Source organism: Lontra canadensis, unplaced genomic scaffold, assembly GCF_010015895.1.
Source record: "Lontra canadensis isolate GAN:19392208 unplaced genomic scaffold, GSC_riverotter_1.0 scaffold21, whole genome shotgun sequence".
NCBI lineage: Eukaryota > Metazoa > Chordata > Mammalia > Carnivora > Mustelidae > Lontra > Lontra canadensis.
This window is the reverse complement of record NW_022631015.1, coordinates 6,100,855-6,122,699: the sequence shown is the minus strand read 5'-3', so window position 1 is coordinate 6,122,699 and position 21,845 is coordinate 6,100,855. Positions and strand designations below refer to the sequence as shown.

Sequence of the window (21,845 nt, the reverse complement as noted above, 5' to 3'; positions counted from 1 at the left end):
TAGCAGGAGCTAGCAGGGAAGTTTAAAGAAAGAACAGACACAGATTTAGTATCATCAGCAATTAGAGTCTAGACAAAGGAGAAGGAGACTGAGAAGGAGTTAAAGGAAATCAGTAAAGCATGGTGTCACAGAGCTGGATAATTGATTGATTCAAGAAGACAGCAACTGGTTCTTTGGAATGATGCTGATGAGTTAAATAGGACAGGGAAAGAAAATTGCCATAAACTGTGGAAATATGGAAGTCACTGGGGAACTTGGAAAGTTTTTTTTACCACAGTGATGGGGAAAGAAGCCAGAGAGATGGGCATGGGCTAGAGTGCAATGGGAAGTAAGAATGTGGAGATAACAGCTATTGCCATGTTCTGCAAGAAGACTTTCTGTAAAACAGAGATGGTGATATGAAGGTCAAAGAAGAATTTTTTTAAAGACAGAATAGATTAGGCATAATTTTATGGAGGTGGAGACAAACCAAGAAAAATTGAGTTTACTGCCCAGAGAGAAGGTAGCAGTCCACAGCCTTGGCTACACATTAGAATCACCCAGGCAGTTAACTACATATGTCTCAGACATTCTGGTTGGTCTGGTATGTAGCCTGGGCTTTAGGGTTTGTCTGTTTTGTTTTGTTTTGTTTTTCTAGAGAGAGAGATAATGTGAGTTGGGGGAGGGTTAGATGTAGAAGGAGAGAGAGAATCTGAAGCAGGCTCCACACCTAGTTGTCACCATGAGATCATGACCAGATCTAGAGTCAGACTCCTAACTGACTGAGCCACCCAGGCACTCTTGGGCTTTAGGGTTTTTAAAAAGGTCTGCAGGTGATTTTTAAAGCCAAGGTTGAGAAGAACCAACATAGGGATTAAAATCCTTGACTGAGTGGAATTCAGGGAACAGGTGAAGAAGAGCCCTTGATAGGTGTGGCTGTCCACCCTCCACTGTGACAAGAGCAATGTGGAAGATGGGTTAAGTATGAAGCTTTTCTAGATTAAGTGGAAGGAAGACAAGGTTGTTTCCATTCTGTGATGTCTTTTTCCCAGTGAGGTGAAATTCAAAGTCATCTGTTCAGAATCAGAAGCAAGAAAGGGAGTGTTAGAGGTTCATAAAAAAGGGCTGAAGAGTTTGGAGGTGGGAAGAGGGCTTATTCCAGGAACATGGCAAGAAGATATTTGTGAATATCTTCTCCCATTTCATGGGTTGCCTCTTTGTTTTCTTGACTGTTTCCTTTGCTGTGCCCAAGCTTTTGATCTGGATGAAGTCCCAAAAATTCATTTTCACTTTTATTTCCTTTGCCTTTGGAGACATATCTTGAAAGAAAATTGCTCTAGCTGATATTGAAGAGGTTACTGCCTATGTTCTCCTCTACTTTGCTTAAAATTTCACCAACTCCTTAAACCCAATCCCAGTCTCTCCCCACCTTATTGTCTCTTCTCTGAATCCTTTCATTCCTCCTTGTTCCCATGCTCCTCTTGCATCCTCCCTTAGGAGGAGACTCTCTGTATTCTCTCATGTAGAGCAATTCAGCAAGATTTTTTTATTTTGCTGTTTGGGTTCTTGCAACAATTAGGCTTTTGGGGACTACACACTTTTCCAAGATCATTCCCTTCAGAAAAATTCTGGTGCCAGTTTTTAAGCTAAGACCCTTTTAAATTTTAAAATTAATCCCCACTGAGGGGCAGTGGGGATTAATTTTAGCCACCTAATGGGGATCCCCACTAGGTGCCTCAGTCGTTTCAGTGTCTGGCTTTTGATTTCAGCTCAGATCATGATCTCAGGGTTGTGAGACTGAGCCCTGCATCAGGTTCTGAACTCAGCACAGAATCTGCTTGAGATTCTTTCCCTCTGCCTCTGCCCCTTCCCCTACTCTGTCTCTCTCATTCTTTCTCTAAAATAAAATAAATAACAAAATCTTTTCTAAACATGCTCACTGAGATCTCTGAGAGAATGCTTATGAAATGGGAGAAGGATATCACCTCCTCACCTCATGCACTGTGTAGTTTTCCCAGCCCAGAAATTAAGGCATAAAATTCAAAAAGAAGATCTGTTCTTTATAGAACCTGGATATCAACCTCTTGTCTGTACTGTCATTTGCAATTATATTCTCCCATTCCGTGGGTTGCCTCTTTGTTTTGCTGACTGTTTCCTTTGCTGTGCAGAAGCTTTTGATTTTGATGAAGTCCCAAAAGTTCATTTTTGCTTTTGTTTCCTTTGTCTTTGGAGACATATCTTGAAAGAAGTTGCTATGGCTGATATCGAAGAGATTACTGCCTATGTTCTCCTCTAGGATTCTGATGGATTCCTGTCTCACGTTGAGGTCTTTTATCCATTTTGAGTTTATCTTTGTGTACGGTGTAAGAGAATGTTTGAGTTTCATTCTTCTGCATATAGCTGTCCAGTTTTCCCAGCACCATTTATTGAAGAGACTGTCTTCTTTCCACTGTATATTTTTTCCTGTTTTGTCAAAGATTATTTGCCCATAGAGTTGAGGGTCCATATCTGGGCTCTCTACTCTGTTCCACTGGTCTATGTGTCTGTTTTTATGCCAGTACCATGCTGTCTTGGTGATCACAGGTTTGTAGTAAAGCTTGAAATCAGGTAACATGATGCCCCCAGTTTTATTTTTGTTTTTCAACATTTCCTTAGCGATTCGGGGTCTCTTCTGATTCCATACAAATTTTTGGATTATTTGCTCCAGCTCTTTGAAAAATACTGGTGGAATTTTGATCAGAATGGCATTAAAAGTATAGATTGCTCTATCCAGGATCTATAAAGAACTCCTCAAACTCAACACACACAAAACAGATAATCATATAAAAAAATGGGCAGAAGATATGAACAGACACTTCTCCAATGAAGACATACAAATGGCTATCAGACACATGAAAAAATGTTCATCATCACTAGCCATCAGGGAGATTCAAATTAAAACCACATTGAGATACCACCTTACACCAGTTAGAATGGCCAAAATTAGCAAGACAGGAAACAACATGTGTTGGAGGGGATGTGGAGAAAGGGGAACCCTCTTACACTGTTGGTGGGAATGCAAGTTGGTGCAGCCACTTTGGAGAACAGTGTGGAGATTCCTCAAGAAATTAAAAATAGAACTTCCCTATGACCCTGAAATTGCACTACTGGGTATTTACCCCAAAGATACAGATGTAGTGAAAAGAAGGGCCATCTGTACCCCAATGTTTATAGCACAATGGCCACGGTCGCCAAACTGGAAAGAACCAAGATGCCCTTCAATGGACGAATGGATAAGGAAGATGTGGTCCATATACACTATGGAGTATTATGCCTCCATCAGAAAGGATGAATACCCAACTTTTGTATCAACACGGATGGGACTGGAAGAGATTATGCTGAGTGAAATAAGTCAAGCAGAGAGAGTCAATTATCATATGGTTTCACTTATTTGTGGAGCGTAACAAATAGTAGGGAGGACAAGGGGAGTTAGAGAGGAGAAGGGAGTTGGGGGAAATTGGAAGGGGAGGTGAACCATGAGAGACTATGGACTCTGAAAAACAGTCTGAGGGGTTTGAAGGGGCGGGGGGGTGGGAGGTTGGGGGAACCAGGTGGTGGGTATTAGAGAGGGTACGGATTGCATGGAGCACTGGTGTGGTGCAAAAACAATCAATACTGTTACGCTGAAAAGAAATAAAAAAAAAAAAAGAAGAAGATCTGTGTGATGGCCCCTCCCCACACAGCCCAGTACATTGTAGCCTGACAGCTGTTATGCTAATTCATAACAAGGAACTCACAGAGTTGTACAGTCTGGTAATGGGATAGCAGGTAAAAAGAGAGCCATTGCCCAAGTAGAAAAGATAACAAAGAGGAAATCAGAATTTAACAAAATAGAGCGAGATGAGAAAGATGCTGAAAATACTGCGCACTTGATCTGTAAGTGATGTCCAAGGTGGCTTAGGACATCGGGCTGAAAATTATACAGGCATGTACAGTACTTATTGATAGAAGAATGTTCAGCTGGGTTTCCGGGAGCCCTGCAGCTTGCTTTGCATTCATAGGCAATTTATCCTCCTTAATCACTAAATCATTAATGGGGATCAATAGCAATACTACACCAGTGAGGACAGGGGCAGAAGCAGTGAGAATTATTGGTCAGTTTTTTAATTTAATGCGCTAACCAGGCTTCAGATCCATCCCATGAGAGAGAGAGTCTTTCTCCTGTGTGTTAGAAAACTGTACCCACAAGGGTAGAAGGAAAGAGTTAGGGATTTATTGTGACTTCCTCTTGTTTTTCTAACTGCTCAGGATCTCTGAATTATGGAATATATTTCCTTATTTAAATTCAGAATATACCAGATTGTTAGTCTAGCATTAGTGCCAGATAGTGTATTCTGAAAGATTTGGATGTTCCATACCTGTGCTTAGTACTCTGGGTCCGTATTTGATTATTCTGTTTGGTGGGACATCAATCATATTCAGGGGTCTTTTTTCTCTTCCTAACTTGTTTCCCCATATTCCCCATTGCTGGTTTCCTCTTACCTCATTCAGCCTTGTATCCCAGCACCTAGTACATACTTAATGTTTAATAAATGTTTACTGCATTGATTTAATAATTCTAAGTAAATGCTTTTTTGGCTCACTGCACCTACAATCATAGACAAGTTATAAATGTAATCTCACACCTTACCATCTTGAAAAAAGTCAAAAACTTATATGATATGTGTGGGAGTGAATTTGTGGGCATAGTGTATGTAGATTTCTCTCTCTTAGCATCTGACACCAAATTGACATCTGGTATTTCTAACTTTTTATTCACTATGACTTTTGTATTTTCCTTTAAACAAAGAAATCAAATAGCACCAAGAACCATAAGATACCTGGGAATAAACCTAAATAAATTTGATGTAAATAAATTAATGTTTCCAATACCTGGATACCTTTAATAGATAGTAAATAAATACAACCAACTTGTATTTTCTTATGACATTCATTTCTACGCTATTTACTTAATAATTATATATGGTCTTTTAGACCCTTCAGTACAGAATGGCGTAATGCACCAAGTAACAATGGTCAATATCCCTTTCTTTTGAAGACCTTGGGGCTCAGGCCAGAATTTATACCCTCAGACTAGAGCCATTCATTCATCAATCCACATATGTTGATGATATACCTTCCCCCCAATGACAACATGTAAGTACTCATGGGTAGTATGGCAGTATTACTTATTCATCCACAAATACTAAGGGTCAGCATTGAATTGGGCACTGGGAATATGGCAGTGAAAAAGACAAGCAATGTTTGCCTCACAGAGCTTCCACAAAGATTTCACAAATGAATTACTAATAAACATGAGTTACAATTGTGAAAAGTATTAACATAAGTCATAGCACAACAAGAATATATAAGAGGGTCACCTGGACCAGACAGAGGGTGAAGAGAAATGGGTCAGTGGCTTATCTTTGTACCCTCTCCAGGCCCTAGAATAGTATTTGCCTAGAATAACAATCAGATAGTTGGTTACTTGAATTTTTATGAAATTAAAAAAAAATTTAAAAAAGCTTATATGAAAATTTTAAGCCCTTATTTATTCAAAACTCCTATTTAATAAAACAGCACATATCACTCTTTCAAGTGATATAGAGGCTCATTCATCCTTTTCACACCAAGCAAATATTATTCAGTATGGCATTGCAATGTGCAGGGAGCTCAGAGAGCTCACAGTAGACATTCTTTCCAATGGCACGTAGATGACCCTAGAATCAAGGTCCAAAGCTGTTTTTGAGATGCTCTGGAAGGAGCAGAGCTGAAAGGGTCTAATCCAGAGCCACATTCATCAGCCGATTCATATGGTATCTAATTCCTTCTATGTGTAGTTGTTTATATTCTACAAAGAGTGCTCAAAGCCAGCATCTCTCTGCATTATGTATTTTGGGAAGCAGGATTCTTCTCTCATTCAGCCTAGCATTGTGCCAGACACCAAGTTAAATGTTCAACAAATGTGTGCTGTATTGAACTGATAACCATCATTCTGAGGGTCAGAGAGAGAATTATGAGCCTCACATTTCAAGAGAGAAAACAGACTCAGTGGTGTTAGATAAATTTCTCAAGGTCGTATAAAAAATTAGGAAACAAGCTGGGGCTAAAACCTGGATATTCTGATTTGGTCAGGATACCCTCTTTTATCTTTTAAACCAGAACCACTGGCATCCCATCTTGTATAATAAGAGAAAAAGAAGTAGGTGTCAGGCTGAGAAGCTTCTATGATGTTCTACAACATTGAAAGTCCTGCTGTTAAAAATAAACAAACAAGTAAATAAATAAAAATAAAACCAGGTTGATAGCTATAAGATCAAACGACAGTTTTCTTTGCAAAAAAGAAAAAAAATAATAAGGATGCCAACAAGGGCACAGTCTCTCTTTGAGGATACTAAGTAAAGAATCTCTGACATTTTCTTTGTAGAACTGCTTTATGAATAATAGTCTATCTTCTGCAGATATTTAAGTACCTGAAAAGTCCTTAGCCAGCAAAACTAGTAAATTAGCACAAATCAAATTAACTTCCCAAGCTGGTCTAAGATGTAACATAATACAATATGTTTGCAAGGAATGAAATGGACCCAATTGTTGAGGAACTCCTTACTTTTGTTTCTTGGATTTATTTCATTCCAGAGTTAATGAGTGCAAAGGTGGACCTCAAGATTGGCTGTATTAAATCATTTTAGGAAGACAGCGACTTTGGATCCTTCCAAAGGAAAAACACAAAAGCACAGACTCTAGAAATGCCATTCTTTTCTGTGCTCTATCATTTCCCATTTCTCAAAGATATGAAGTGATTCTTAACACGCCGATAGCACACACAGACTTCTGGGGTTCACCACCCCCTCTGCTCTACTTTGAGATGGAAAAGCTACCATGATGACACCAACCTAGAGCCACATTTGCTCCACATGTGATGCCACTCCCTTGAAGAGTGATTACATTCGTCCAACATGTCTTCCTTCTTTCTTCAGTGATGCTCAGCTGTTATAGAAAGGGGAGGCAGGTAAAAGTTATTCCCAATCCCCTCGCTCAAAATTTCTCCCTTCTCTAAAGAGGTGACACATTTTGCCTTTTTGAAGGAACCACACTATTATTTCTTCCAAAGGATCAGAAACAAAACCAAATTCTGATTTAAGCTGGTAGGTGGTCTCTTCAGAGACAACTTACATGATAACATTCCTGGCACTGTAGTTTTCTTTCACCCCTGAGTTTGCTTTGCAAAGCTTGACTTTAATGACTTTCAAAATGGGACTTACTTTAACTTTGAAATAGCATGTAAATAAGCAAAAGGAAATTTTCAGCCTAGGCAGTGATGAATATCCATCCTTCTCTCAAAGCAGTTATACAGATACTAAAATGAATAGGCTCAGCATTCCTTTTTACATGTTTGTCATAAATTCTTACTTTCTCTCTGTGTGGGGAGGCAAGTGGTAATTTCCAAGGCGGCTAAAATCAGCCCTATAAGTGAATCCCAAAATTCTCAGCCCACAATGTTGTTGTTGCTGTTGTTGTTTAAACTACTACGTTATCCCCACCAGAGGAATAGTAAAATAAATGAGATAATTCTTCTTTACTACTTGCCTCCTATCAGTCACCTTGGAAAGGCAGTTCTTTATAAGGCATGTTGAAAGCAGATGGAGGTATCATGCCATATTTGCCAATGATGCCATGTGGAATCTGTTTTCCTCTTGAGTTTAATAAGCCAGAGGTCACTTAGTATCAAGAAGTTGTCAGTAGGTCCTTGGTGCTGCTTCTAACTCCATGATCTCTTTAGACCTACCTCCTGCTACCAACTTGCATAGATTTAAGAGGTATAGCTCCCAATCCCCATACTTGTATACACACACACACACACACACACACACACACACACACACTTTCCAACAGTTCAAACTGGTATCTAGAACAGTGGGTTATTGTCACTGTTTTTACTTTTAGTAGCATCCTCCATTTTACAAAGGTAGAGAACCAGTTTTTGCTCCAGAATCTAATAAAACCTCAATATGCCTCTGAAACAAACCAGAAATTAAAACAAACAAACAATCAAAAACACTAAAACACCAACAATAAAAGTGTCCAGAGGCAAATGATTAAGTCTTCCTATCTTTGTTAGCCTATCAAACATAGGGAGTTTTTTTGAGTTTCCATGGTGATGTAATTTCTTTTTTTTTTTTAATCTTAGCTTTGGACAACTATATTTTAAAGTGACAGATCTGAATAAAAACAGGGGAAAGAAAGCACTGCTTTCTACCCTCAATCTTCTTTTAAAATCATAAATAAATTTAAAATTAAAATCAAGACTTCCCATTTGACTTCCTTGGCTTGTTGTGGATTCATGATTATGCCCGCTGGTTGTGAAGTGAGATTTAATTCAGCCTCTGGAAGGAAAAGGGTGGCCTGGTCTCACACTCCTCCTTATTCATAGTTTACCATTTAAATTTGTAAGTTCCCATCAATAATAACCTAAAGCCCAATAGTAAATCCATCACTTTCTTCTTCTCTCACTTTCCAAGCTCCAGACATCCATCCCCACCTCTCAATCTTGCTGTAGGCATTTATTGCGTTATGTTCCCAGGCACTCTGTCCTGTGTGCTGGGGATACGAGACCTGATCCCTTGGACTCAAGAGTCATAGTCTACTTGGGGAACAGCTTAGGATTCAAGTCCTGATTTCACCTCTTACTAGCACTATGGCCTTAACAAATATATTTTACTTATGTTTTCCTTAGCTTCCTCATCTATAAAATGAGGGAAAGGTAATACCTTCCTCTTAGAGGTGTTAGGAGTTTCAGTGAGTTTATTGTTGTTGTTGTTGTTTTACCATACTCAGAAATTTCCTGGCACATGGTAAATACTAAAAACAGGCATTTTCAATTAATAACAAAATTACAGAATAATCTCCATATGGATGGATGTGACTGCAGCATCCATAGGACACTAGGGGAACAAGGTTTAATCCAACCTGTGCTGGGAAGAAAAGGATGCAGGGAGACCTGAAGGAAATTTAAAAGGCATGGTTATATGATGATATCTACTAAGGAGGAAAAGTGATATTTAAGAGCTGAACATAACCTCTTATTAAATAGATGCATCACTGAAATGCAACATTTAAAACAAACTTTTTAAAAATGTCTTAAAACTCTCATCTAATGATGAAAGCCTTATAGAATAAAAATAATGGAAGCGTGAAAGGAACTCAGAGATCTACAAATCACAAACACTGTTAACATTTTGGTGTATTTCCATCCATTTAATGCATTTTTTAAAGATTTTATTTATCTGGTTAGTTGAGAGAGAGAGTGCATGCACACATGCATGGGCAGGGGGTAGGGTAGAGGTGGGGAGGGAGAGGGGGAGAATGTCAAACAGACTCCATGCTGAGCACTGACCCCATCACAGGGCTCGATCTCACAACCCTAACTGGAAACCAGGAGTTGGTTGCTTAACCATCTAAGCCGCCCAAGCACCCCTTAATGAATTTTTGAATGATTTTAAATTCTATCTGACAATTAATTGAATTGCCCTCAATTAATTCAATGTCCTTTTCAAATAACACATGTAGTTATACATACGGTAAAAAGTGAAATTTCCTTCTCACTACTCTCTGATCCTCACTTCCTTAGAAAACTTTAACTTTCTGGATTGTTAACTTTAACTTTCTTGATTTCTGTATTGTTCTGGATACTTTGCTATAATTTTACATATATATTTCTATAGAGTTTTTTTTTTTTCCAAAACATAGGGGACATTGTTTATACAATGTCTCTATACTTCCTTACATAATATATCTTGGAAAGTTTTCTATATCAGTACATACATATTCCTTTTAATGACTACTGGGTGTGGTTGTACCATAATCAATTGGTCTTTTGCTTACAAATATTTTAATTTCCTCCCATTTTCACTATAGTATACTGTGCTATATTGAGTGTTTCACATAGATGTTAAACAGACATATTTCTGTAGAATGAATATCTAGAAATGGCATTGCTTGGTCAAAATCAATTCACATTTTGAATTTGCATAGATACTGCCAAATTACTCCTTTAAAAATGCTGCTGTAGGGGCGCCTGGGTGGGTCAGTGGATTAAGCCTCTGCCTTTGGCTCAGGTCATGATCCCAGGGTCCTGGGATCAAACCCCACATCGGGCTCTCTGCTCAGCAGGGAGCCCACTTCCCCCTCTCTCTCTTCCTGCCTCTCTGCCTGCTTGTGATCTCTGTCTGTCAAATAAATAAATAAATAAATAAATAAAATCTTTTAAAAAAATGCTGCTGCAGTTTATAATACAGCCACAGCACAAGAGAATATTCATATCTTTATGCCTTCATTGACACCAGGTATTATCATTTGTTTTAATATTTGCTAACATGATGGACAAAATTTGGTAATACATTAACATTTCGTGGTTTAATTCATGTATCTCTAATTATTAATGAAGTTCAACATTTTGTATATATTTATTGAACATTGCATTTCTTGACCTGTTCATATCTGGGACAATTTAGGTGAATTAAGGGTTGGCAGGAAGAGACACACATGAATCTTTTTAAATCTATTGATAAATTTTGTGTTAGTGGGAGAAAAAGATCTTATGGAAAATTTTTTCCCTCAGGAATAGCCAGTCATCAAAGCATCATTTATTGATCAGATATAGCATTACCTGTTGATTTTAAATGCCATCTTTATCATCTACTAAGTTTTAATATACATTTAGCTCTATTCATATATTCATCTATTACTATGTCAAAATCAGTTTTCATTATAGCGTTGTTTTAGCTGGCTATAATCACAGTAATGCTCATTAAGAGAAGACCAGAGGGGCACCTGGGTGGCTCAGTGGGTTAAAGCCTCTGCCTTCAGCTCAGGTCATGATCTCAGGGTCCTGGAATCGAGCCCCGCATCCGGCTCTCTGCTCAGTGGAGAGCCTGCTTCCTCCTCTCTCTCTCTCTCTCTCTCTCTGCCTGCCTCTCTGCCTACATGTGATCTCTGTCTGTCAAATAAATAAATAAAATCTTAAAAAAAAAAAAAAAGAGAAGACCAGAAAATGTCACTGGTCTATAACAACAAGCATGTTATCTCATGGATCTGGCTTGTCTGTGGTTGGGCCACTGTAGACTGGAATGGACTGGCCAGCTTTGCATTGAGAATAGCCAGAGAGGTCCCACTCCTTACCACCCCACTGTAGAGATACTGTGCTCCATGTGTCTCTCATCCTCCTGTGGCTAGTGGGCTTGCTAGGATATGTTTTTCTCATGGTAATAGCAGAAATGCAATAGCATATGCTCAAGTGTGCAAGCACATTTCAAACCCCTGCCTGCATCACATCAACCAACACCCTTTCAGCCAAAGTAAGCCCCAAAGTCAAAAGGGGGACGTTCTACCTTTAGAAAGAAGGATAAGTAGTTACATGACAAAAGCATGGATACAGAATCAGATGGATTAGAACCAAAGTTCAGTTTACCATGGGGAAATTCCCCCCATTTTTCTTTATTTTCAACATTTTATTTTTGCGATATTTTTTCACATTGTCTTTTCAGATAAACTTTTAAATCAGCATGCAGAATTCTAAAAAAGTATGAGTGGAATTTTGGTTGGGTTTTCATTTAATATAGAAACTAATTTGGGTAGAATTCATAAATTTTTATAATTTTGAATCTTCATATGCAATTAGAAGCATCTTTAATGTTTTTATTTATTCAAGTTCTCTTATGCTCTTCAGCAGGGTTTATTTTTATTATTATAACTTTCAAACAACTCAAAAGTAGAAAAAGTAGTACAATGAATATCTACTTACATATGTCCCAGATTCAATAGTTATTAAGATTTTGCTATATCTATGCTATCACCTGGTGTCATGTAACATTCCTCTAGCCCCTTATTTATTAAGTGGTTAGTTTGATCTGAGACTCAATCAGATTTATCTTCAAGAGAATCATTTTCTTTTTGTGTTAGGGGTAGGAAGGTAGAGCAAGAATACTATGTAAGTCATGCTGTACACTTCCCAGGGCATCCATTCCATCAGGAGATACATGATGTCTGGTTGCCCCTCTTTTAGTTATGTTTAGATTTATCAATAGGATCAGGTTTTGTCAGTCTTACATCCATTAAGAAATTCCCCACTAGCCTTTTAACAAATGATTTTAGCCTAGATTCATTATTTCATTAGGGATTGCAAAATGGCAATATTCTAATCTACCATTCCTTCTGCATCTATTAACATCAATTATTTTGTTGCCTTGAGGAAGTATTCATATAAGAAGTCTAGATATGTGTCCCTTTCCTTATTTCTAAGTTATCAGAATAATGAGTTGGTTTTTAGCACCCTGCAAAGATAACCAATGAATTTTTAAAATTACTATAAATCTATGAATATTGAATTTTTTTAATCCTTTGTGATGACTTATTTTTTGGTACTAGAATTGTCTTATTCTTGGACAGTGGGAGCTTTCAAGTTTATTTCTGATTCCTTTGTCATGACTCCTAGAATCTTTAATAGCCTCTTTATTTTCTGGTAAGAAGAAGTATTTCAAGCTGGTCTTGGACATTTCCTTACCCAGATTTGCAATGAGTCATTTCTCATAGGAACCTGAGTACATTCTAGTATGAAAGGGGGAAGGGAATGGAATGGTACTTAGAGACCATAGTCCAGGCTCGAAAGACTCATTGCTACTATATTGGTTGTTTTTTCTATTTCTTTTCTGTGGATAGAATTTAACAATGTGGTTTCTAAAGAGAAAATGTATCTTGAGCTATTACTGATATTTTCAACTTAAATTTATTTTTTTTTAAATTCTTTTGTTTGATATTTTATTTTAATGGAATTAGATTTCTGATTATCATAGTATGCTCTGATTGAAACACTTCATAGTATTTCAGGGACTAGTATAAATGGAAAAAAAATCTCATAATAATACTTGTTGATGAAAAATCATGGTGAAAGCAAACTTCCAAAAATGCATTTGTAGACCATAAGAGAATAAGCACAACAATATGGGAAGAGATAACCAGTCTCTTCCTTCATACATATTTTTAAAATTTTCATATTATATCTTCCTAAAACAGATATTTGAGAGTCATTAGAATGGCCATCTTTCAACATTTAAAAAATCACAATCCCCAGTGGGTGAACAAAGTAAAGAGTAGTAACCTAGAACTTAGTTGAATAAATCACTTCAGAGTCTTAAGTGAGAAGGTCTTCCAACTTCAGAGTGTATCATCAACTTGTATCTTCATTTTAGTGAAAATACATTTTAATTTTGGTTAAATGAGAGTCATTCCCCAACAGGATTAGTAACTGCATTTACTGAATTTCATATTGTTCATTTGTGAACTGTGAAGAAATAAATGGTAGCTAGAAGATCAATGGGATTCCAGGTAGAGCTGTAGGTGGAATGACATGTACAAAGACAAAAATACCTATATTTTGATTATAAAACTAACAGTGGTTTTAAATTTAGAACTTAATTACAGACCAACTACACCAACCTTTCAAGTGGCAAAAATACAAAAAAGTCAAGTGTTACAAAATATTACAGAAAAAGTGCAGAGCCTAATAAAATAAAAGAACTGAAATATATCTTGCTAGAGTGAGTTCAGCTTGGAAAATTTATTACCAAAGCGAATTTTTTTTTCACAAAAACTATAATCAAAAATAGCTTTATAAGGCTAATTTCTGGCTAAAAGCATCAAAGGATTTATGAGTCGAGAAAAAAAAAATACCTTAATTGACAAGGATAGGCAGAGAAGAAACACAGAAGCCCCTCACCCCCAAAGTTTATACTCATTAATATTTCTGCAGTATTACTGCTCTGATATACATCTCTTAATGTCAGAATATGGCAACCATGGAATTAATCCATACTAAAGTCATTTTCAAATTAAAAACAAAACAAAACAAATTAAGCCTAATGCAATCTGACCAAAAACTTGTCAATGTATGTTTTCAAGATTATTTTACAAAACACCTACATTTGCAAAATAGTCTCCAGGTAGCATTTTCAGGGGAAAAAAAAGTTCTTTGAATTTATCATTGACATGCTGTAATGACTAAGTTACACTATTTAAAGAAGTATTTAATAATTTTATATATTAAGTTTATTTATTCAATACATTTTTTCTTTTTTTTTTAAAGATTTTATTTATTTATTTGACAGACAGAAATCACAAGTAGGCAGAGAAGCAGGTAGAGAGAGAGAGGAAGGGAAGCGGTCTCCCCACTGAGCAGAGAGCCTGATGTGGGGCTCGATCCCAGGACCCTGGGATCATGACCTGAGCCAAAGACAGAGGCTTAACCCACTGAGCCACCCAGGCGCCCCACATTTTTTCTTTTTTAAAAATACATTTTTCTTTCTCTTGAGTAAGGAAATGAGTGTGCATATAAGATTAAAAGAGGAATCACGGGCACACAGTAACTTACAGAAATGTTTGGAGCTGGGAGGGCCAGCAACCATGTAAACCTCAATCAGTTATGATGCTTTCCAAGGATGAGTCAGTCTTACAGCCATTTTACAAAGATTTTATTTATTTGGGGGTTTTTTTGGGGGGGTGGGGGAAGGGAGAAGGGCAGAGAGTGGGGGAGAGAGAATCTTAAGCAGGCTCCATGTCCAGTGTAGAGCCCGATGTGGGGCTTGATCTCACAATCCTGAGATCATGACCTGGGCGAATTCAAGAGTTAGACTCTTAAGTGACTGTGCCTCCCAGATGCCCCCATTTTACAAAGATTTTTAAAGAAAACTTCTTTTTGAAATCAGATTTTTTAATGCTTTCATTCTTATTCAAAATCAGTCCAGCTCTTACTCCATAGCAGCAAGAGTTACAATACCAATTTCTGGCAGCTACAGTACTAAGTATCGTATCAGGCCTGCAAGTCATTATGAAAAGAAAAATGAAAGAATGCCTTTCCCTCCAGATGATAAAAAAAAAGTTAGTAAAGCAATTGAGGAAAAATTGCACTAAATCTAAAATGATTTGCAAAGGAATATTATGTAATAAGTTGCTTGAAGTTAAAATACAAGATTTCAAATTTTATTTATTTGATTTTGCTTATGCATTTTTTCTCTTATCCTGCGGATCTTGGTTTCTAATGTCATTAACATGATTGCTTATGTTATATTTATTTCAAAATAGCAATATCAATATTATTAGTAACAATATAGTTATTTTACAGTTTTTCTTTATGGTAAAGAATATATAGTGGGGATATATAATGAAATTACTCTGTTTTAAAGTAACTTGAAATAGTTTTCTGTGGTTAATCCACTAATCTATTTACACAGTCGTGTTCATTTGCTTCATTTTGGCTTCATTTATTTAAAAATTGCTTTGTCTTTTATTTCTATTTAGTTTTGTTTTGTGACTTTACAAAACATTTATGTAACCCCAAAGTCAAGTTACAAAGCAATAAAGACACTTTAGAGAGATAGTCTAACTCCCAACCATCCCTCCTATACTTTAGATAATAATTTTGTTAATTTTTGGCTTATCTCTACATTTAAAAATATAAGCACATATGTGAATGTATATAAGTATGTATCTAGCTATCTGTTTACCTCCCTTCTTTCTTAAATAAAAGGCAGTAAAATATACATTTTTTTGTGCACTTTTTTTTGCCTAATGAGATCCTGGATACTCTTCCACAGCAGTATATAGAGATCTTTCCAGTGTTTTTATATAGCTGTTCATTATATACCATACTTCATTCAACCATTTTTTTGTTCCAGGAATTCCTCAATTCTTCTGGAAGTGCTGATGATATTCTTTCTTAACATATGTTCTTATATAATACATATATTTCTTATAAAATACATATATATGTATATATATCATATATAGAGAGACAGATAAAGAAGGAGAGAGACAGAGAGAGATAGAGAAGTATGATAAGAGGAATGGAGATTATCTGGAAAGTTCAACATCTGCCTAAAAGACATTTTATTATAAGAAAATACAGAAAAATAAAAAGAAGAAAATAGTCAAAGATAAAAGAGAAAGAAATTCCCAGAGCTAAAGAAAAACTCACATTGTCAAACTGTAAAGGATCAGAGTATATCAAACCTAGTAAATGAAAAAAGACCCACACCTAGAAGCAAACTTTAAATGTCAAAACTTCAAAGAAAAAAAACAAACCTTAAAGCCAACTTAAAAAATATTATCTGTAAAAGAATAAAAATAGATTGAAATTATATTTTTGTGGATGAAAATTTACTTGCAAACCTTTGCACTTCTTAGGTTACTACTCAGTTAAAATTGTCTTTATATATTTATTTTCTGTTTCCATTTCCTCTCGTGAAACCATTTTCTTTTTGTTGACTTTTTAAAAGCACTTTTGATTTTCTCATCAGTTTATTGGAGTTCTTTATGTATAAGGAAAATTTGCTGCTAAGGTTTTCTGTTGTTGCAAATATTTCTCTAGTGCACTTTTAAATTACATTATATCTGAAATTCAAAAGCTATATTTATATTTAAAAAATACTGAGGGACATCTGGGTGGCTCAGTCAGTTGGGCTTCCAATTCTTCAGTTCATGTAATGATTTCAGGGTTGTGGGATCAAGGCCTGCATTGGGCTCTGCTCTGGATATGGAGCCTGCTGAAGATTGTATCTCTCCCTCTCATTCTGCCCCATCCACCCACCCCTCGACTCACACTCACTCTCCCTCTCCATCTCTGAAATAAATAAATAAATAAATAAATAATAAAAATTTTTAAATCTTTTTAAAAATTTTTTCTATTATTTTTGTTTAGATAAAACTTTTTCATCTAGAGACCAAATATTCAATTTTTTATTTTTATTTTAAATTTCTTATGCTTTCTCTTTTTCAATTCAGGTTTTAAATTAATTTTCAATTTATTTTCATGTACAGAGAAGTTACTTTTCACAACCAGCCAATTTTCTCAGCTGAATTTAATAAACACTCCAGTCATCTTTAATTTATAGTATTTTCTTTATCATATATTGATTTCATAGAAACATGCACACAGTAACATCTATTTCTAAGCTCTCTATTTAGACCCATTAATCTATTTTTATACCAACCATTTAAATTATAGTAGCTCTATAATACAATCCAATTTCTAATATCTTATAGGACAAGGTTATAAACATCTCATATTATAATGAAAACGTGTTAAAAACACATTGCCAAATGGCACTTCTAGACCTCAGTGATCTTAAGAGGAGATTTCTGTCTCAGTAACAGGCCTCTGAAACCCACTTGACTAAGACGTTTTTTGTCACAATGGTCACAGTAGTTAAGCCACTATTATAAAAAGATGAAAGCAAAAGTGGTCTTTACTTTCCAGGGTGTTTGATTGTATCTGGTGGAGGACTATGCATGTAAACGGTCAATGCCCCTTCACACTCACCCTTATGAGATTTTCTTTTAAAAGTGTTCTTTCGTATTTCTGCTCAGAAACACTGACCTCGAACACAGTTGTCATGTCTCTGGTTTGTTCCACTTAGAAAGGAAGCTCTCACTTTGGTTGAGGGGCCATACGCCTAGGCACAGATTACTGGTAAAACTGTGGCATTCTGTCTCCAGACCCTGAATGGCCAATGTGAAGCATCAGAGCTCACATCTGCAAGGGAAGAGGGAAGGCTGCAGTACATTTGTCGTACGACTCTGATTTTCCTGGAAACATGAAATGGCTTTGGGATGAATGAGCTATTGATATGACATCAATGAATTTCAAATAACTAGCCTGAATAAAAGATGCTAGACCCCCAAAAAAGTACACACTGAGGATTCTTTTCATATAAAATTCCAAGAAATGCAAATGAATTTACAATGACAGACGGCAGATTAATGGCTCCCTGGTAGGAGTGAGAGGTCAGAGAGAGAATCCAGAGGGAGGAATTACGAAGGGACACAAGAAAATTTTGCAGTGATGGATAACTATTATTTTGATTGTGAAATTGCACACTTTAAATATGTGCAGTTTTTGGACATTAGTATCTGTGTAAGTGTGTGTGTGTGTGTGTGTGTGTGTGTGTGTTTGCAGAAAACCAACCAAATAGTAGGCAAGAGGTAGAGAGTAGAAAGAGGAAGATATAAGAAAGTACTGGGGAGAAGATAAAACCAAGGAGTCTCCAAGAGATTTAATCACAGCTATAATATAACCCAGAATGGGGATCTAAACTGGCTGGCTGGACTGGGCCATGCTTTGCAAACCTTAATGTATACATAAATCCCCTTCAGATCTTAATATGCAGAGTGTGATTCCTTAGGTCTTGAGCTGGGGCCTGAGACTCTGCATTTCTCACTAACTCCCAGGTAATGCTGAAGCTACTGGTATTTCAATGATTCTTTTGAATAGCAAAGGGCTAAAGCATTTGTTCTCGGTTTGGGTTGCATATCAGAATCACTAGAGAGCTTGAAATAAATAAATAAATAAATAAATAAAATTATAAAGGAAAAAATAAACAAACACTTGATATCTGGATCTTGCCCCCAGCCCCCAGAAATTCTGACTTAATCAATCTAGAGTTCAGTCCAGATGGAATCAAAGGTTTTTAAATCTACTCAGATGATTCTAATATGCAGCCAAGGTTGACATCTACTCCAAAGAAAATGATAAAAGTCTTATGGAATGAGGAGGAAACAACTCCGAAAAGGTAATAGGGAGCCAGAGTAACATAATAAACCGTGTCCCCAGTCAGAATCAAATGTCTCCCTATTCCAACCATGCAAATTTACCTGAGCGTACCTGTATGGTCCTGACTTTGTTAGTGATGCTTTTGCGGCTTTCATACCTGGCCTGGAAATAAATATCAGGCTAATTATGAGGTAGACAGATGGGAAGCGTGGCCTTCCTGAGATTATGGCCACAGGGAAAATAAGCCCTTGCAGTGGAAGAAGCTGACTTGGAAGGCTGGTCGGACACACATACTTACCAGCAAGCACATCCACAAGGATTGCTCACTGATAGGAGACAACTCCTAGCCTGTCTCCTCCTGTCCATGATGGGCCACACACCAGGCAGGACAGACCATGCTAGATTCTTCTAACACATCCCAGCCTTGTTTCAAAAATCATTTCAGTTCGGCTAGTTTCCTATTAATGTTAATAGCTTGGAAATTATTTTTTGATCTGTGTAACAGATTTGTATCTGCATCACAGAATTCTGATTCTGAAACTACTAATGTCCCAGAATCCTAAAAATGTTTAATGAGACATGTCAATTTAATTGTACTACTTGGAATTTAAAGAATCAGAGTTTGTCAGCATTTTGCTGACAAATGTCATCCTTTGGATGCTGATCTTGGCTACGGATTAGGTTCACCATTGCTGAAATTACATATCGGGAAATGAGCTCTCTTTAGTGAAACAAAAGACTTTTTTGTTTTTCATTTAGTTGATTAAAATGCCACTTAAGACCAGAACAAACTTACAAGTATATTAAAGCAGTCTGGTTTGGTAATGGTCATTATCTTTGAACTCTGATGCAGAGGATGCTGTGTACCTGGATGATGAGAAAGAAAAGGAAGAATATGTCCTGAATGACATTGGGGTTATTTTTTATGGAGACTTCAATGACATCAAGAGTAGAAGCTGGAGCTATGGTCAGGTGAGCCATTTAACATTTGTCATTGTCAAGGACATTTTTCCTTAATATTTTTTTGTCACATGTATCACTACAAGGCCATATGTTGATATCAGACATACACAATTTCCTGCTTTTGAGGATCTGAGACTGCAAGGCCGACAGCACAGGAGCAGAGACTTCGAAAGGCAACTATGTAATTTATCCGCTGAAAGCACGTATCTTCAGGTATTACAAGGTTACCAAGATCAGAGATTCTATGGATAACATGGCATTCTAGTGAGAAATGCTTGGCATCCAGTACAGTCAAATCTCATTAGCTTAGACCTTGTTCTTCAACACGGAATAGGCTTTTTCCTTTTTTTATAAGGTAAAGTGTTTTGATACTGCTGCAAAAGATACTGCAATGGGTGTTCTCAACTCAAAGAAATCCCCTTTTTAAAATTGTTGTTAGTATAAGATCCTAGAAAATTAGAAATTAGAATTAGAAAAGACTATCACCATTTCATCAAAGAAGGGCCCACTGGACTTTTACCTTGAGACATTTTATCAACTAGAATCTCACATTACTGTTTGGATATAAAATAATAAATAGTATTCCATTTAAGATATTCAATAATCCAAACTATTTCAGTTGGATATCTCTAACAATGGAAAAAGTGACTGATATTTCTGCCATATTCCCCTAAGAATGTATGTCCTGTGATTCAGTGAAGACCCTTCATTAGCAACATGAGAAAAGATGAGTGTGTCATTTCTTGGAGAGTTTGGATGAGATGATTGGAATTGTATACCATTGTTCTGTGTATCCAGGAGGGTAGATTTCATGGAACCTGGCCTCACCAGGTTGCATCATATTTTCTTGGTTTCTGATGCCTTCTTTTGACTTCCATATGAGCTTTCCCTGCCTCCCTTACCCCTGATCCAGCCTGGCCATTGGGATCGATGTCATCACTAGTTCTTGTCTTGTCTGCCTGACTTTACAACCCACTTCTCCACCTGGACTCCTGAGAATTGCATGCCCAGTGCTCAGCCTTGGTCACCTGCACTTCTGATGTCCTGTCAAGCTATTCATCTGTGTGCTCTTCTCCTGTTTTTGGACCCCAGCCTGGCTCCCTGGTTGTAAGCCTTCCCCTCCTGAATGATATTGCCTATTGTCTAGTGCCCTAATTCCTAATGTTTAGGTGTGATTCTATTTGTGTCCCCAAAGTAACATTTTGTAGAGAGCTAATAAGGAAAGAAGACACCAAGGTGGGCAACAGGGAAGAGTGGGAAAGAATCCCAAGTGATTAGGGTTCTCCTCAGCCAACATGCTGAGTAGGCTTTGGGTAGACACCCTTGAGCAGAGCCACCATCTGTCTCTGCTGTCACTCAGAGTCCCTTAATTTGGGTCTTTTAGTCCAAACAAATATCCAAGCCAGTAGTTTGCAATGGTGCAGGCAAACAACTAGTCCTGTGACTATCTCTTTACCTCTCCAGTTCACTCTTTTATGTCCCACAGACTGAGAGATGGTACTTAATAAGAACCAGAATAATGAGTTCTTTACATATCTGAAGAACTAGTGCCCTTACATTATAACATCCATCCTATCAGTTTGGGGTACCCAGAAAGTTGGTATTTTAACTAGATTTAATAAAGAACTACATAGTAATTAGCCATTAAAATTGTGGTTTCTGTCACAAGTACATGGGTGGATATACAAGGTTTTCAGATCTCTTATTCAGTGAGATCCAGTATAGGTGAAATTTCCCCATTTTGCTATTTTATTACTATTTTGTCCTTGTTCCTTTCTTTAAAAAAAAAAAATTCTGGTGTTGCATGGGGCCAGTAGTTCTTTCTAAGGAAATCAAAATATGAACAGCCTCCCAGACTCCTCTCTGTAAGAGATCCTGAAACATCTTTAAGAACAGAGCCATCCTGCAATGGAACTGACTTCTAATCTGTTCCCTTGATAATGTAATCTTTCTCTAGACCTTCCCACCCTCTCTTTGGAGGAGTTTACCTTGTTTTAAAAGGTAGAGTCTTTTAAGACTTTAAGACAAAGAGACCATGGAGTCTACCTTATCTTAAAAGAGGAAAAAACTTGGACAATCATTCATGACACAAGATGTCCTACTATTATCAATGCAAGGTATACAGGTCTGAAATACCTCCCTATGACACAGCTGAGAGCCATTTATTTTTGAGATGTGCAAGGATTTGTGTTATTTTTGAGGTCTCAAAACTTTGGCCTGACTTTGGTACATCATTTATTCCTTTGCCTTTGGCACTAGAGCCCACATGTTGAAGAAATCTTCTAAA

The 21,845-nt window shown here is 36.9% G+C and overlaps 1 protein-coding gene across 2 annotated transcripts in view; it reads left to right on the top strand.

The window, feature by feature from the left end:
- Window positions 1–21,845, top strand: part of F13A1 (coagulation factor XIII A chain) — a 162,188-nt gene that overhangs the window by 51,172 nt on the left and 89,171 nt on the right. For both annotated transcript variants that reach the window (XM_032861509.1, XM_032861510.1), the window contains exon 5: window positions 19,449–19,567. In XM_032861509.1, the coding sequence (XP_032717400.1) occupies window positions 19,449–19,567 (119 nt within the window). The remainder of the gene's footprint in view (window positions 1–19,448; window positions 19,568–21,845) is intronic.